The 18,738-nt window shown below is 36.3% G+C and overlaps 1 protein-coding gene across 8 annotated transcripts in view; it reads left to right on the top strand.

Moving 5' to 3' along the window:
* CUL2 (cullin 2) overlaps nt 1–18,738 on the top strand; it is a 49,331-nt gene that overhangs the window by 15,244 nt on the left and 15,349 nt on the right. For 4 of the 8 annotated variants that reach the window (XM_035545272.2, XM_035545271.2, XM_050708656.1 and 1 more), the window contains exons 5-12: nt 2,199–2,304; nt 6,426–6,508; nt 9,165–9,251; nt 12,692–12,788; nt 12,880–12,990; nt 14,231–14,393; nt 15,570–15,694; nt 17,291–17,398. In XM_035545272.2, coding sequence (XP_035401165.1) covers nt 2,199–2,304; nt 6,426–6,508; nt 9,165–9,251; nt 12,692–12,788; nt 12,880–12,990; nt 14,231–14,393; nt 15,570–15,694; nt 17,291–17,398 — 880 coding nt within the window. The remainder of the gene's footprint in view (nt 1–2,198; nt 2,305–6,425; nt 6,509–9,164; nt 9,252–12,691; nt 12,789–12,879; nt 12,991–14,230; nt 14,394–15,569; nt 15,695–17,290; nt 17,399–18,738) is intronic. The other 4 variants (XM_035545274.2, XM_035545273.2, XM_050708658.1 and 1 more) reach the window with 1 other exon arrangement.

Raw genomic sequence — 18,738 nt, forward strand, 5'->3', positions numbered from 1 at the left:
ATTAAGTATTTCGAGTAGTTATTCAAGGTGAAAAATGGCTTATCACTTCAGTGGAGAGGATGATGTGAGATTATACTGTTTGCACATCTTTTTCAGTTATTTGCTTGTGCTGGGAGCTGATGGTGAGATAAGTGGAAGGGAAATACAGGCATGTTTGTTCTCAGTATTTCTGAGCTCTTCTCGAAAGAGTGGTTCTGCCTGTCTGCTTCTTTCCACCTCTTTTTTTGTTGAATTGGATAGGTCTGCAAAGAAGTACTTCGTCTTGGTTAAACTCGTCTATTTACTTGTGGTTACACTAGTTTTAAGTTTAATCAATTGTCTGGTCTGAGATCGTTGAGAAGGCATGTGCTGTGAATAGTGAGAGCATAGGACTTTTTCCTTTTAAGCTAGCTAAAAAAGCAAGTAGTATGGTACCGGCTGACTTTCCCTCATGTCAACAAAAATGAGGAACGTGCCTGCTTAAAGCCTACTAAGGCCTAACTGTTCTGCACGTCCACACATGTTTTACGTGAAGTGGTGGGACTGGAGCCTTCCACAGAGACTAGTACTTGAAAATTTATGATGATGATTGATGGTAGCAGTGTGGGTTTTGGTACTCTGTGGGGTCTGAAAGTAGATTAGCCCACTGTTTTCCAGTCTGTCACCACTGCAGTATCACCAGTCTTCATTCTTTGTATGCTGGTGGCCTAAATTCTTTCAAGTTTGGAGGTTTCTGTAGTGTGTTTCTCCTTGTCTTTCTTGCTCGTCATTTACCTTCCTACCCAAAGCGTTCAGACACCGCTAGCCTGATACAGCCTCTGAAGTCAGCATCCCTTAAAAGTGCTTTGGTAATCGGGCTCTCTTCAGTGTCTGAAACCAGGCAGCTCAGAACTACTAGATGGATATGACGTTTTAAGTTTTCTTAGTTAGCTCATTTAAGCAAGAACATAAATATTTTAAGTGTAGTTACGAGAAATGATATTAGAAAATTCTAATACCATTTCTAATTCTAATTAGAAAATCTGCAGGAGAGGGAGAACGGTTCTATTTGAAAATGCTACTGTATTCCTTTTTGAGGAGTATTGAGAATTAAGATGGATGTTTTATCAGGTCTTATGCAAAAGCCATTTTCTGTTCTTTCTAAAAACTATGCATATGATAATAAATATTGAATCCTAAAATAAAAAATAATTTTAAAAGGCATTTATAACATTTCTTCTATACAACTGTTCATGAGGTTAATTTATGCACATTCTTCTCTTCTCTTTAAAATTTGTGATACAGCTATTTGCTAGTTGCAGTTACCATAATCTGAGTGAGGGATGGTACCTAACAAATTGACCGTGTTAAAATTGACATTATTTTTGGATTGCTTCCCAGAAAAAAAATCAAAATACTGAAAGGAGTATTTCTATAGCACGTATCTATGGCAAGTGAATGTGCATGAGTCTTAATCTCTGAATTGTCCACGTAGTTCCACTATAAGAAGGATTTCATCTCAAAATGACAGGCATTTTTTCTCAGCAGATTTTGTTGCTGAGTACTACTGGAAGGGCCATTTAGATTCCTCTAAAGTGCTTCGAGTTCACCTTTGTCAACAAAACAGTTTGAATTCAGCATACATGTTAAGAACATAATTTTGAATACTAGCAGGAAAACAAATGCAAATTGAATTAATTTAGCCTGTCAGTCTTTTATTCTAGATTATAGTTCATTGTACGTTGTGCTATGTGTTGCCTTGGCTGAGGCAATGGAGTTTTCAATAATTCAATGTAACTTTCAAGTGGTTCTCATAATCATTGATTTTTAGTATGTAGCTTTTGTCATTATAAACATTCCCCTTTGGGATGCTGAAGCTAGCCAAGATTGTGTAAACTATGTATTTTTCCGAAGTAGAAAATGCATTCTTAATTTAAATAGATGATGACGTCTGTGGAGTAGTAAAAATAATAATAATTGCATAAATTATTGTACCTGAAGTACAGTGAAACAGACGGTGGTTTAGACTGAGAGCAATGCAAAGTAATAAGCAGAATAGGTAGAAAATACATTTTACTTTAAAAAAGAGGGGGGGAGGGCAAAAAAAACAAATATGATACTTGGGAACTTTCTTCTACACTTTCTGTGGATTTCAGATATTCCAGAATTCCAAATTTATTTTTAAAAACTAATAGCTCAATTTTTTCCATATTTTGATTAGAACGTGTTTATTTGTACAGGTACCTCAATACACAGTTTATTAAGAAGAACAAATTGACAGAAGCTGATCTTCAGTATGGCTATGGAGGGGTGGATATGAACGAACCATTGATGGAAATAGGAGAGGTAGGTATCTCCGAATATCAACTGCATTCAGCTGCACTACAAGCACAGCTTGGTCCTTTCAAAGTTTGACTTCTGTGTGTCACAGAATCTGAATAATTAATTAAAGTAGAAGATACAAGTATTGAATCCTATGGAAAATGAGAATACAGTTTTGATGTTTATATATATAAACACACAAGTGTGTATTGACTTATATGGTGGAGGGTAGAAAGCGAATGTGAAGATTGTTGCAGAACTTCAGTTCAAAGTATTATGATACTTCTTATTGGGGAAAATTGTTTTTTTCATGTGGCACTACGATCTAGAAAAAATTTTAAAGAGGCAATACTTTTGTTTGGGGAAATCTTTGAAATATTACTTTTAGGCTTATATTTCACGTTGTCGCAAAGTGCTACAGCTTTTTTGAGAGTAGAGTCTTCAGCAATACTGTACATCTTATTTTCCAGTGCAGGCTCTCTTGTGCTTCAGTTGTAACAATTCAGATTTTGGAAGAAAACATAGGCCTTCTGTGCACTTAAATATCATGTAGGGAGGGCTTATCGTTAAAAAGAAATTGGAATAAACACAAGTGTGTTGACAACTACAGTTGGCTTGTGTAAGTTGGAGAGTCTGAGGCTCATTTTTAGTTATCTGTAAAATGAAAAAAAGTCAATAGTATGTTCTGAGATACCATCACACACTGCAATTCAGGTTTGGGGAAGTGAAGTATACATTGTTTCTGTCGCTTCATGGCTACTGTTGCAGCCAAGGAGCCCTGAAATAAAAGAAAGTAAAATGAAAATTTCCCAGTAGAAAATTTCTTTCAGATTTTTCACAACAGAATATTTTTGTATGTCTTTAGGAAGACTTTGAAAACACCACTTGAGTATGAATTGGAACAAAACCACAGTCGAATAGAAACTTTAATTTTGAATACTTTTTTGTGTATCTGCTTGCTTTGCTTTTGTGACAAATACACAATGCTAGCTGGAGAATTAATTTTATTCTGTTAACACTCAAAGTGGTGTGGTGGTTTTTCCTTTCCTCTCTACATTTATGGTTTTTCTCTAAAAAGGAAGCAAATATTTCTTCCTCTCTTGATTTGGAAAGCTAGAAACCTTTTTTTTTTTAATGTCAGAACTGGACCTGTAAGTTTTACTGTCCTTCTAGCTCTTAGATTTCATTGTTTTAAGTAGATCTCTGCTGTCTTAGTTAAGAGCAGAGAGAATGTGATGCATGAGGAAGCATCTTCTATCTTGATGACGATGACATTGCCAGTTGAAGTTGCTAATTCTTTGACAGATTATGGGTGGGCTGGAAAAAATATCAGCAACACGATACACTTCAAATCAAGGCAGTTTAGGAAAGGAAATACTTCTCTGGTCTACCTGTGCTGTCACCTGAGTTTTCTAATCAGTGTCATCTGTAAGAGCTTATCAGTGCTTGGAAGCGTGTAATTCTGTGCTATTTGTGCGGTCTTCAAAATGCACTACATATTTTTCATTATCTCCATAGGCTGAGATTTAATTGACTCCTCCACAATTGTTGGAGGTAGTCCTTAGCTCTGTGCAAATGACTATGTTAGTTCAGCTGCTTTTGGGACTGGGAATAGTTCTGGGCTATTCTGAGCTCCCTGGGGCTAGGAATTTGTGCTCTGCTCCATTCTGAAGTATCAACCAAAGAATGGTAGTAGCAATTCTGCATTTTGTCCATAGCTCTCTGCCCTAGGATATACTTACCAAAAAAGAATAAACAGCAGATAATTCATCTTTTGAGTATCTAGTTTTCCTCATACTTATGGAATCATGGGGGAGAGGAATGATGACACTTTTCTTCAAGCTTCTCAGCTTGGACGGTACAGTATATCTGTAGCTCATCGTTTCAGTAGGTTATGAGGAGAATCAAGGTTTTTAAGCTTCGCCAGACAGCCTATGGGTGTTGACAAAGGTGTTCTGGATGAGGTCTAAAATTCTACTAACCAATTTTTTATCATCTCACTCCCCACTATTCTTTCCATTTCTCTTTACAAATGCTGTCTTTGTAAGTTGTAATAGTAGGAGGTAAATTTTGGGTCCTGTGGCAGTGAAGTTAGTCTTTGTTCGTTACTGATGTAGGAGTAGATTTATAGCAGTTACTCCTTTGCTCTGAAAAGCAGTGGAGTCCTACACACATAATTTAATGCACTTAAACTACTTAGGGCTGTTTTTGGTGAATTCAGTGCTCCAGAAATAAAACTAGTTCACATTTCTTGACCTGCAAAGCATTGGCCAAATGTATCAAGTCTTTGTTTTGAAAGCATTTTCTTTCATTGTGGTTTCTGTTTAGGATTCTGCCTTGTATTCATTGGATTACACTAGGGGCTTTGACAGAAGTCTATCTCTGTTGTTCATCACTTTAGAATGGACGGAATTATCTCTTGAACATTTTTGGATGACTGAGATGATCTGTCCTTTGTCTATCCAGGAACAAATGGGCGTATTTTATGTATAGATCTTTTCAGTCTCATGATGAAGTTACAAAAATAATATCCAGTATTTAGAATTTGTAGAAACAGAATTCTCTATGTGCATTGAAGTTTCTGTCTCAACATCACTGATATGTATTCATGAAACTTTGGGAGCTTTTCAATAATCTTAAAGAAGAGTACATGCCTGCGTAGTTCTTCTGGGGTATGTAACACTAGGAACATACGAGAGACTGTGGGAGTATGTATGAGATACGTATCGGCATGGCCTCAAACATTTTATCATTCCAGAAGGTGTTCCAGACGTTCAGTAATTCTTGTACTAGGAAAACGGGATGAAATCAGTGTATGAAAGTAGTCTGGTAGTGCTTGCAAAATGAGATTTTTTGTTAATATTTTATGAATACTTTATGAAGAGTATTGCTTTTTCTGAGTTGAGCTCATGTCAGTGACTTCAGAGTTCTGAGTTTTTAATGAGGGAGAGGGCTCAGGGGAGTCCTGAGCTAGAAGGTAGGTAGGCTGTCTTCTATTTTTTTCCTTCATCACGGGGAAACAAATTCTGGAAATTGGAGGAAACTGCCATGTTCTGTATTGTCAGTCTTAGGTGGAGAAGTAAGATCAATTCCTCTTTTCAAGGAGAAAAAGGTCTCCTGAACTGATAGACCAGGTTGCTGGCTTGATATGTCTGTAGTTTGCTTGACAAGAAAATTCTAGCAGACAGCTTGAGGCTCTTACAAATTGGTCTTTGAAAGGAAGGTTTATTTTGCAGAGTGAATCAGATTGGATGCTTAGTAGCTAGATGCCTACTTTCAGTTAAGACGTACCTCCCCAATATTTCAAGTTTAACAGCTAGGGAGCCGTTAGTTGCGTCAAAGGTTGTTTTAGCAGCAAACTGCCTCTGGCCTCACTGGTTTGGGGGAGTTCAGTCTTTCCCAGTTTACCACCTACTGGCAGGTGTTTTTAGAAGTCTCAAATATGTGGGGGTCTTTCCCCCACATACCAGGGATCACGTTATCCCCTTTGGACTTCACATCTGATTTTTGACTGCCCTGTTGCAAAAACTCGTATGAACAATTGCAGCCATGTTTATAAAAATGGCGTGTTTTGGGAGTGATTACTATATCCACAAGAGCTTGAAATATTCAAGACAGTTTGATCCTTGTAGTGATATGTTAAGGACAGGGTCACAGATTTATCTGGAATTCTTGTGAAAATAATTTGAATTCCATTTAATCAAATACTGGCTTGCAAGTGGTTTTGCTTAAGTTGTATGCATCTTAATTTGGAGGTGCTGCGTTGGATACAAGGGATCTGTATCTTTTATGCTACCTTCTTACAGATTGGCCAAGAGACATTCTGTTTTGTCAGCTGAGGATATTTGATACCATTTCTAGAAATACGGGTGATTGTTACAAAATGGGGTCTATTCTTGAGATTTGCAGGGCAAACATGGTGTTCTTCATTCATGTTTTCTCTATGCTTTATGCTAGTAATTGTGTGTCTGCACACATTTCAGATGTGGAAGGGGTGTCCAAACAAAGTCATTGGATATTCTCCTCTTCTTTTTAAGTTACTTATTTTTAAAATCCTGAATGGGGTATTGGGAGTTGTTATCTTTATTTTTCTTTGTATTTTTCTTTTTTTACTGATATAAACTTGTGGTGTTGTGTCCTGACAGCTAGCTCTTGATATGTGGAGAAAATTAATGATTGAGCCACTACAGGCCATCCTTATTCGGATGCTCCTCCGAGAAATCAAAAAGTGAGTCCTTATTTTTTTGTTTTTACACAGTGGTGTGGTATTATCAGTACTACTGATACAGTAGGGGTATTATCGTACTACTTTCTTTTGAAAAGTCTAAGCACTTTGACCAAACTGGTTTATGATTTAATTGAAGATATGTTCTTGCCTGATAATGCTGTTCTATCAGTTTTTATAAATGTAGCTATATGATTGCTGTTTGTGTATGTGGAAGAGGACTGAGAAGAAAGAAAACTTCATTTACTGTAACCCAAGTGTAATGACTTTTTTCTGTTTCAGCAACCTGTCTTAATAATAATGTGATTGGGGAATAGCTGGGATAAATCTCCAGGGCCCAAAGGATGTCTTTTGCCTTTTTCTCCATCTGATGCTGACTGCTTATGGTTTCTGTGCTGTCAGTAAACATAAGGTCTTATGCAAGGATTTGCCAAAGACAGAAAAGCTACGTTGCTTTGCCTGGGATTCACAACAAATTCTTGCTTATCCGCAGCATCTGGGTTTCTGTTGCGCAGATGAGTGACTTTATTTAATGTTCTTGGTGATTTACATTAATTGTGAAATGGAAATAATTATTTTTGGACTTCAAGGGAATTTGTTTTATTTCAGAATCTTTGTTCCTTGACGTCCCTGGTAATTCCATGGTAGATATGGTTGTAGTATCCCCATTAAGTTCTTAGGGCTTTTTAAGTTTTTTGATTTAAAACCTTTGTACCATTTAACTCCTGTAAGATCTTTTTATTTATAAATAACCAGAAATTTTGAAATCAGCTACAGATGCTGTGTGTAGTTGTAAGTTCTATCAGTTTCTACACTTTTACTGCTAGTTAGGTAGTTGCCTAATGACTGGGATTTTTTAAGGAATTGCATGCCTCAGTGACTCAGGTGACTAGGCTAATTATATAAACTGAAAGAATGAGCTAATTTGGCGGATTGAGATACCTTAGGATGCAGACTTGGTCAGCCAAAAAGCTGTATCCATAAAGCGTTGGAAGACTGATTTCAGTATTAATGTTTTTATTTTTTTCCTTTCTGAATTACGTTTCTGAAGACTCAGTAACTGGCAGGATGTTTCTCTCAGATGGCATTTCTGAAGCCAGGACCTATTCGCTTTTGGTTGTTGAACCGTGCTTTCTTTGTAACCAGTGCTTATATGGCTTCTTTCGTATGTTTACCATAACAATTGTACTGTGGGTTTATATTTACTAAATGAAGATACCCTAATTCATGGTGAATAAAATTCTGCCTTTTTACGTCAAGCACAGTGACACTGAATGCTTGTTTTGGTCAATCTGTATATTTCACTTAGCGGTGGAAGCAGAAATCTATGTTAAAATCTTTTTAAACAAACATCTGATGCTGCTTAAAAGTAATGGTATATATTTACCTTGAGGCTAACTGTGGACCTTGCAAGGATGTTTAGGTCATTAGCTTCACAGGATGTTAGATCTTGAGACTGTAACATACTAATGTTATTTGTTAAACATTTTAAATGAAGCTTGAGTAATTGTCTACAATAGTTGGGTCTGTAATTCCCCCCCCCACACACCTCTCTTTCTAAAAATATCCATCTAACTATCCGTATTAGTTTTGTTCTAGTCATTTTTTGATCTGTATATTATGTAATGAACTGTATAAGACAACTTAGTATTACAGCTGTTCTTCCTGATACCATGAAACAGGGGGATTGCTATTTGTATTCTGAAGATTGTCTTTGCATGTAACTGTAGTGCTGTTACTGTTCTTTGCTATTAGTCCACTGGTCGATGCAGGTTGCAAGAGACAATTTTGAAGTCTTTGTTGCAGATGGCTGTTAAATGTCTTTTAGTGTTGAGTTCAGCAAATCAGGGATTAATGTTTTTAAAGAAATGGATATCGATAAAGTGCATCTATCAGAGGCACAAGAATATACATGATTGTTATCTAAAATAAATAATAAAGTTAATAAAATTACTAATATATGTACTTAAACTTATCCATCAGATGTCTTTAGTGTAGTACTTAAACATGCATGATTTAATTTATTAAAATTTATTTTACAGAGAAAATAAAATTTAAATAGATGGACAGTTGAACTTCTCATAACCAGAAGATTTTGCATAGAGTACAACAATACACAGAGTTAATAACCAACGAAGTAGTCAAATGGCTGTATATAAAAGTTTGTTTTAACTATATCTTTATTGTACCAGAAAAGATATGGAGAGCAAAGCCACAAGTTTTGCTTTCTGTTTTTATGAATGTATTGAACTGGAATTTAAAGGAAAAAGAAAAAAAAACACAAACTGACTAAATTCTTACACACACCTGCCTTTTAGAAGCTATAAACTTTACAATACCCATTAAAATACATTAAAATTATATGCTCAGGGCATGTGAAAATGAAGAAGCACAAATAGTGATTTGTGGTGCAATGGAACAAGGTCTAGTTTTAATATTTCTATGGATTGGCATGATGAATCAGTTCAGCAAAGACTTAGATGAGTGCAAGAGGGACCCAGAAGCCTGTGACAAAGCAAAAGGGAGTAGCGTTAGCCCCCTTGAACAGCAGAGAATTGTAAAAGCACTTAAGCTAGTCTTGCCTGACTGCACTTCTCTTAATACAGTTCTCTTAATACAGAGTTCTGAATATAACACACTTTCTTCCCCCTCCCTCTAGCCCAAGCACTCCTTCTACAAGGCAAGCTGAATATCAACTTACGCATTTTTGTTTCAACACAACAGGAAGCCGACAAGATCTCGAATTGTGAGAAAATTCATCTCTGAAATTCTTAAATAATTTGGAAATTATGCAGGTGCTAGCTCAAATGTTGGCGTGATTAGCACAGACTAACCAGGAGATGCTTCTCTACTAAACACAACTAACGCTTTTTCACTAACTGAACCTATTTCTCTCTAAGCTGATACAAATAATGTATCATTCGAAAGAAAATCTATTAGAAGTTAATAATTCCTTTTAAAGTGTTCCAAACAGGCTGTTCTGGTTCATGGCACATTCTGTAGTTTTAGATAGGCCATCGGTCTGACACAGCAGAACACTTGAATAATGGAATCTTCTTTTAATGAATATAGGATTTATTATTGTATGTTGACCTTTAAATATGTTCAGTATGGATATAATAGTACACTGTACAGTATGTGTTAAACTTCTACTGTTAGTTTTAGTCTTAAGGCTAAAGATGGAGTTAATAAACAGCACAACTTCCTTGAGCTTTTGCTTTGTAGCAAAATTTTATTTTTTTTTGCTTTGTAGCAAAAAAAAAAAATGTAGCTCCATTGATTCTGAAAAAGGGGACCATAGCAGCAGCAGAATTGGAGGAGCTTTTATTTCTGGTGCTTTATATTTTAGCTTGATTTTCCCCACCAAACATTATTCTTTCATTCTTTTCCATCTTCCCACAATGTCTTGTGACATCCCTACTTCAAACTGTGTGGCAACTGCTTCTGTAAAAATTCGCATCCGTACTGCCTGCTGACTACCACTACACAGAAACTATGCAGAATAAACATCCACCTCCTGGGTCACCAGTTTGTCTCATTCGAGTTCAGTACACACTCATTACTGCAACTTTTATAACAATAAAACTTGAAACTTCTGTAACAACTGAGACTTCTGTCAAGTTTTGTTGAAACTACCCATTTGTTCTGTAAGTTTTCTTGAGAGGAGTTCAATAAATGTAAATAAAAACCTGAAGATGCTACCCAGCTGACAAGAATGATACTTCGGAGACACATGCTGCTTGTCTGGGAAACTGTGTGGCTGAAAATAGGTTCATCTGAAAGACAGGTTCATAATGAAGTTTATAACACAGTTCTGTCAATAAATTTTGCGACAACTTTGCTGTAGATGAATAGTGCTCACACACAGAGGAAACCTAGGTTAAACTGCTTAAAATTCTTTGAGTGTGGGGGAAAAGAATGGGGAGTGTTGGCATCTGTTAAGTACTTCTTGGCAATCGTTCTATTTTTTTTACTGCATTAAAACGTGATCTTAGTTAAACTATTAAAACTACAACATTCTGAAGGAAAACTGCACAATTCTGAAGGCCTTGAAATCAGGTGAATCTAGCAGTGTGTAATTTTCCTGATACTAAGAATTTTGTTCCAAGTTTATCATTTGATTGGCAATCCCATCCTCACTACCACCCTATTCAACAGCAGATTATCAATTCTTTTTTTATTGTGTACACCCAGCTACCCTTATGGAAGGCCAGTTCTGCATTGCGATCCTTTTCCTCTATTGCCTTTATGCTGTATGGCCTCTGTGTCTAAAGCTTGTCTTCTCCCTTGCAGCCCAGGCAAGAAGCTGCATCTGCTACCATTTTTTATTAAAAAACACAAAACTTTTTCTGATGGTACATTGCCCTTTGAATTCCCTAGTCCTGAGCTTTTACTGCCTCCTCTTCTCCAGCCTATACGTGAGCTAAGGTCTGTGAAGTGGCCTGTGAATCAAGCGGCGGGGAGCTGGTTCTTGCTCAGTTACAGTGCTGTATCACCCCTGGCTTTCCAGGTCCAGAAACCTGCATGCTGGAGGCAGGTTGCACCATCTCTTGGCAGAGCCCAGCTGTCCAACATGTTTAACTTCTGGTCCCATAGCTTCCTGCACTCGGTGGCATTGTTCTGCATTCAGAGCTCATGCGTTGTGCAGCCTTACTGTGCTGCTGGCCACCTCCTGGATGGAACTGCTTCCAGGTCGTGGTCTAGTGTTACACTTCTCTTCTGTGAGGTGCTGCCACCTATGCGTCACATAACCAGACTTAGTAGAGGAGTATTGGAAAGAACGTGGGATGTGATTACATGTACCCTAAAGCAGACCTCTTGTGCTGGTTCAGCTGCCAGAACCAAAGGAAACCTTCCTATCCCCCCAGGGAAAGAAAATTCTTTCTAGCCATCATGAGCTTAAATCTAAGGATCTTAGGATACGACGGTATTTAGACGTAATACGTGTAATCAATAATGTGAACATAGGAATATGGTGTGGTGTGTGTAACGCAATAACTGCTGCTGTGACTGCCCTGTTAAACCTCTCTAGGATGTCTCACGGGCATCCTCTGTATTTTTTTCATCAATTCTAAAATAAAGGCAAGGAAAGATGATTTCTCCATCGTTCCACCCGCAGCCTAGATGTGTGTATGTTAATGTTTGGATTTGAAGTGTTTATGCTGGCTTTGCTTTTTTCCCCCCTTTTAATTTTTAAGTCATTCCTGTAACTGACTCTCCTGAGCCAACAAGTCTCCAATAGAGAACTGATTTTCTCTTTTCAGTGCAGTCTCAGTAAAGTTCTTATATCTACAATTATATATCTGTATATATGTATTTAAAAATGGAAAGCATTTGAAATTACAGCTTTGGATGTTTGCCTGTAAATATACTTTTTTAAAAGTAGTATTTTAATCCTATCTACAAGCAGGAGTTAAGGAATATTTTTTTTTGGCAAAGTATATGTGAAAGGTAGTCTTTTTTAGAACAGTTCATGTTTCAGGAGTACCTCTGCTGCTCTGAGTGGGTCTGTTATTTCCAGTCTTTGCAAAGGAATGAACACTGCTAGTTGCAGTGCAAAACACTTTTTTTTATTACTTTTGTTTCAACTGAATGGAACTAGAGGGTATATTTACTTTATTTGAGCCCACTTACTTGAAGCTAAGAAATTGACTGGAAAATGCAAGGTTTTCTTTTCCAACATATGAGTAAAGATTTTGCCAAGTACATTATTTGTTCTACTTGACATCTGCATGTTGATGAAATAGCAAATATTCTGAAAAGCACATACTAGGATTCTTGGTGTGATGTTGGCAAAAATGATTCTATTGGCAGAGACGGGAGTGTGGAAGTGATCTGTTCAATGAAGGCTACAAATACAAGGTGGAGCTTGATGTAACTTTTAAAGTTCTTGCTTAGACTATGTAGTTTGGAATACTTAAATCCGTAGCAAATATTTGAAGTTTCACGTTCTGCAAATGCTTGTGAATAGTTTATGAATTGCCACTTCAACAATTTAAACATACAGGAGAGAAGAAACAGCGTATTTATTTATTTTGAGATTAATCCTATTCTTTTTTGGCCAATTTAAGCAGAGGAATTTACTAGAAAATGTTTTCATCTAATACAAAGTTATTTCATTAGGCTATCAGATTCGTTACACCTAGATATCTCCATTCTCATGAATGTTTGTTTTGACTGTTTCAGTGATCGCTGTGGAGAAGACCCAAACCAGAAAGTAATCCATGGGGTTATTAACTCCTTTGTTCATGTTGAACAGTATAAGAAAAAATTCCCCCTAAAGGTAGATACACATTTCTGATTTATATTCTGAATTGTGAACATTAGTCTACTATATGCATTATTTGCACTTAAAAAAAAAATCTCCCTTTTAGTTTTATCAGGAAATTTTTGAGTGTCCTTTTCTGAATGAAACAGGGGAGTATTATAAACAAGAAGCTTCAAATTTATTGCAAGAGTCAAATTGCTCACAATACATGGAGAAGGTAAGAGATTATTTTGTACATGTGCAGTAACCGAAATATAAGATTACCAATTTATAAATGATTCATGTGTTCCTGTTCTGTTCCATATTTGTTCGTTCGTGTGCTTTATTACAGTTTGAGATTATTCTGATGGCATGCTGTATCTGAATGTAGATTAAAAACTTTGCCTAGATAAATTATTTTGAAGCTAGCAATCTATAATAAATGATAAACCAATTGCATGAAAAGTAAAAATAAATACAGATATTTAAAAAACAGCAGGTTGATCCTTATTGCTTCCTCACTTTTTTGTTTTCCTTCTGTTTTTCATAAAAGCACTTCATCTGTAAGATGAGAGTTTTAGCAGTGTAATGTTTAGGGAAGACTATATGGTGGAGTAGTTACAGAACATTTTTTTAAGATTATATATTCTGAAGTAGGTCTCATTTTGTTTTGTGGTTTATGAAGTCAAGTTTTGGTACCTGTACCTTGGTTGAGAAGGCAGAGATTAATATAAGACTAGGAATCAGTCCTTGGTGCCGTGCTGTTCACAGTAACAAGATGGAAAAGTTGAAGACAGGGCTGGGAGATTGGTTATAACTGTAAGAAGCATAAAGTAATGGTTGAACACCTGAGGTGAAATTCAGGGACAGGCTAAGGCTTCAACTGAACTGCAAGAAATGCAGATTTATCTTGCTTATCATTAGTGTTCTGCAGCTGTGCTAGTCTCCCTAGCATCCCCTCATTCACCGGTTATAAATACTTTTATGTCAGTATTCATGACTTCTTTTATGGTAATACCTATTTCATTCATTGAGATTGTAAAGAGAGTTCTTCTGAATAGCTCAGGTGTAGATCTATACATGTCGTATGTATACATATTTACATACTAACAAATGGGTTTAGAACAGAAAATTGATTTTTATATTTATATGTGTATATTATATTCATACTTTCTCAGAAGGAATAAGAAGTGTAGTAGGAGAAATTGGTCACAAAGTCGAAGGAAGAAGAAATTTTGAGGACTATTGAATGCTATTAGATTTCTAGTAGTGACTGAGAAATAGAAGATTATGTTAATTCAATAACTGCCTTATTCAAATCAACAAATTCAATTATTCAGCATCTTGGGCGAGTTCATTTTTACCTTTTGGTTACTCATTTCTGTCTCTTATTCTATGTATTTATACTATTGTATATTCATGGATCTAGGCTGTTTGTTAGTATTTCATTTGCTCTCAGTTTGAAAACTTGTCTGTAGGTTTTAGGTAGATTAAAAGATGAAGAGATGCGGTGTCGGAAATATTTGCATCCCAGCTCATATGGCAAAGTGATTCATGAATGCCAACAGAGAATGGTAGCAGATCACTTGCAGTTTCTACATGCAGAATGTCACAATATTATCAGACAAGAGAAAAGAAGTGGTAAGACTCACTGATCTCAAAAAGCATGAAGTGTTTTTTTATTTTACTCATTTAGCATTGCAATTTATTATTTTTATTTAGTGACCTTTGATGCACGTAAGCATTTTCAGCTAATATATATTACTCATCTAGAAAACTCAATTAAATTCCAAATTGTTTTTTCTTTTACCTTTCAAGTTGTCATTGTTCTTCCAAATATACAGTCTAAACCTTCTTTTGCATTTTACTGTTAACAGTCCTTCTTTTGGCCAAAACTCTTTCCCTTTCCTTGTCTTAGTCAGCTTAAAAACGCACTGAAGTCTTGTGTCCTATAGAATTAATCATATTTTATGCTTGTGTTTTCATTTGTAAACCAATGGCTCTGTCTTTACAGATTTCTTCATCTTCATTTGACGGGTCAGGAGTATAAAACATTTTGGCTTCTTTCCATGGCCACTTTTTATTGTCCTGAATTTTGTGATCTCCCCTCCCAAATCCTTTTTTACAGAAGCAGATATTCTTACATTTATATTCCCTGCCTGCCTTTTTTTTTAAAAAAAAAAAAAAAAAGCTTCCTGATGACTACATGCCTTTTACCCTTGAAAGAATAGTTATTCTTGCATGGAGGATGGTATCTATTATGTGAAACAAATTATTTTTCACAGATGGAATGTATTTAATACTAGTGATCAATTTCCTAAGAGTTTTTGCACAATTGATCATGGCTTGGATTTTTTTTTTTTTACATAAATTTAATAAAGCCAGCCATTGCTTATTTACAGATTTGCTTACCTGAGAAAAATCTCAAGCCACCGTTGGAGGAAAACAATGTCAAGAAGACATCAAAACTGATCTTAGTCAGCTGCTGCTAAGGGAGACTTAGGGAGGCAGAGGATTAAAAATAAACTAGCACAATACTTTTCTTTACCAGGCTACCTGTCCTTTTGGAGTCTATCCTAGATACGCACTATTGGAAGAGTAATGTAGTCCCAGTGGCAGTACTCAGTAAATGCTGATACTAGCCCTGCTCTTTCCTTTTCTTATTTTGTCGGCGATTCAGTGTATGTTAAATATTTTTTTCAAAACGGTTGGTCCTGTTTCAGTGTTTGAAAGTTGTGTGTGAAATTATGATACTATATTAAGTGTTGATTTTTAGTGTTTCTAAGCATATTCTATAAAAATGTATCTCTGTTACAGACATGGCAAATATGTATACTCTCCTTCGTGCTGTGTCAAGTGGTTTACCTCATATGATTCAGGAACTACAAAACCATATCCATGATGAGGGCCTTAGAGCAACCAGCAATCTTTCTCAGGAAAATGTGAGTTTCCTTAGGCAGCTGAAATTACCTATTTGATTGACATTCCTAATGAAATGTTTACCCTTTTCTTTTTAGTATATTATGTTTCTTTAATTTTGTTTATATGAAATTGGGTTAGAACTTTATGGATAAATTGTAGTTTCCAATCAGCAATCTTAGCTGTACAACACATACTTATCCTGAGAGTCGATTGTTGTGATCTAACCAGAGCAACTACAGATAGATATTTTTCATTGTTGCTTGTTTAATGCTGTCATGGCAAGTAGGTCATTTTGTTGTATGTGTTTTTTTGTTGTCTTTTGTTTTATTTTTTTCCCTGACATTTGCTGTTCTCATATATTAGTAACCAGTGATACCATTCAGTTTAATGATGTGTTATTTGTAAAGACTCGACATCCTGTCCTGATTTTGGTGTGGTGTTTTTCACTAATAATTTTGTAGTTTCATGTTTGTATGTGACGTTTGAAAATACTGTAGCTTAATTGCTCTACCGAAGTGTTTTTGTTTAAATTTTTTTTCAACTTATGTGTATTTAAATTACTCAAATCAATTTTTGTTCCTTGAACATTACTGTTAAGAGGAGAAAAAAAATGCCACATGGAAGCTCTTTTGTACATTTATACATCTTGCTGTCTAGATCTGTGCTCAGTGTAGGACAGTGACTTTAGCCATCTTCTGTCTATAAAAATACAGAGACATGAGCTGTTGTAAACTAACGTCTGTTGACTGCACAGGAGTCTGCTTACTCCTCATAGCTCCTCTGTACCTTCAGAAAATGGACTGAAGGATTTAGTAGCACATTTTGCTTTCAAAAAATTAAGTTTACCAAGTCTATTATTTCAAGCTAATAGTGTCTCCATAGTGAAATCAATGCAGACCCATGAGGGTGATGAAAATTCACAGCCTTATGTAGGTAAACTCAAAATGTGAAATACTTGGCTCCACTATGTGGAGTACTTTGGCATCAAAACGTTTCTGCTGTGTGACCTGGTAATGCACTTGGGGAGTCAAGTGACATAGTGAGTGCATTGCACACTCTTACATTGCAGCCTGCTATATTATGTGTGCGGGGGCTCCTTGAATTCACATTAGTTGGTTCCACACAAAATATTTTGCTGAAATGTGGCACACTAAATTCAGTTGGTAACTGTTCTTCTATGTAGAAAAGTTCAAACGTCTCATCCAGCTTTCTGTCTTCAGAGTCAGTAGAAGAAACAGTTTCCTTATTTCAGTGGATTTTCCACTTGATTTCTGTATTTGCATATTAGCATTAACAATTTCTGAAAGTGCTCATAAATTATGTTAGGTTGTTATGGAAAAGATTAGACAGCATCGGAGCAGTATAGACTCAAAAATGTGTGATTGACTCTAAATGTAGCCATAGACTTTTTAATTTGAAAACGTGCTCAAGCACACTAGTACAAGAGTATGACTGCAGAAGCAATCCTCTCAAAGACTTAATTATTAGTGATTTTAACTTTTTATAAGAAAGAATAATTAGAAAAAAATGTACAACTAATGTAGATATAATTATGTTTGTGTGTAGATAATAACCCTTTTCTTAATAACTTGCTTTCTGTTTTATCTCCTTTTTAGATGCCAACTCAGTTTGTGGAGTCAGTTTTGGAAGTGCATAGTAAATTCGTTCAACTTATCAACACAGTTTTGAATGGTGATCAACACTTTATGAGTGCCCTTGACAAGGTAATTTTAACCTATTAAGTTTAAAAAAAAAAAAAAGCATTGGAAATCAATGTGGAACCCTGTTTCAGGTTCACCAGAATTCTTCAGGGCACCAGCACATTTAATGATAGAATTCTCATGTAGTTTTTCTAGTTTAGAAATGCAATGATATAAAAGAAATTCTAGTACTGGGGAAAAAAATAGGTATGTACAAAGAAAAACATGGTAATACTTAAAATTTTACTGAAAGGAAGACCTTTTAATCAAAAATCAAAACACAAAAATGGAGCTGACCCATTTAATATAAGTTTAAGGTAATAAATAGACAAATTGTGTGTTGCAAGGGGTTTGGCAACTCAGCAAAAGGTTTCCTACTCAGCACTGGTGAGGCCTTATCTGGAGTACAGTGCCCAGTTCTGGGCCCCCCAGTAAAAGAGAGACATGGAAAGAGTCCAACAGAGGGCCAATGAGATGCTGAAGGGACTGGAGCACCTCGCCTGTGAGGAGAGGCTGAGGGAGCTGGGACTGCTCAGCCTGGAGAAGAGAGGGCTCTGGGGGATCTTGTCAATGTCTATAAATACCTGAAAGGAGGGTGCAAACAGGATGGAGCCAGGCTCTTTTCTGTGGTGCCCAGAGGCAGGACAAGAGGCAATGGGCACAAAGTGGCCCACAGGAGGCTCTGTCTGAACACCAGAAGCCCTTCTGTGCTCTGTGCAGGTGATGGAGCACTGGCATGGGACCCCAGAGAGGCTGTGGAGTCTTCCTTCTTGGAGACCTTCAAAAGCTGTGTAGACGTGGTCCTGGGCACCATGCTCTAGGTGGCTCTGTTCATGCAGGGGGTTTCAACCAGATGACCTCCAAAGGTCCATTCCAACCCTAACCATTCTTTGATAACTCTTAGATGCATTTGAACTTGAATTTGCTTCCACTTAAACTCTGAGTGCTGATAGTGTTACTTACAGAGTGGCTTTGTTTAGATTTTTTGCAAGCTGACTACAAAGAATATCTGGAAAATAATATCACTTCAATCACTGGTCATAATAACATTTTCCAGGAGACAACTGCACTTGAATTTAAATAAGCATGTTTAGGTAAAGCGGCTTGACATCCTTTTTTGTGGAATGCATAGCTATGAAAATATTTAAGATAACACTCCAAAGTGTTATACATTTAGTTTCTAATAATAATAATAGTTTAATTCTGCAAAACATGCCTTGGCTCTTGTCAGACTGGGTGGTTCCTTCCCAGAGAAGTACATTTGATCTTATCCATTTGTTAATATCCCACTCGTAGAGATACATCATTGTATCTTTTTTCCTGGAGAGTGAATGTAATGCTTTCCTATCTATAATTTTAAGTCA

This window comes from Cygnus atratus, chromosome 2, assembly GCF_013377495.2.
Source record: "Cygnus atratus isolate AKBS03 ecotype Queensland, Australia chromosome 2, CAtr_DNAZoo_HiC_assembly, whole genome shotgun sequence".
Lineage (NCBI taxonomy): Eukaryota > Metazoa > Chordata > Aves > Anseriformes > Anatidae > Cygnus > Cygnus atratus.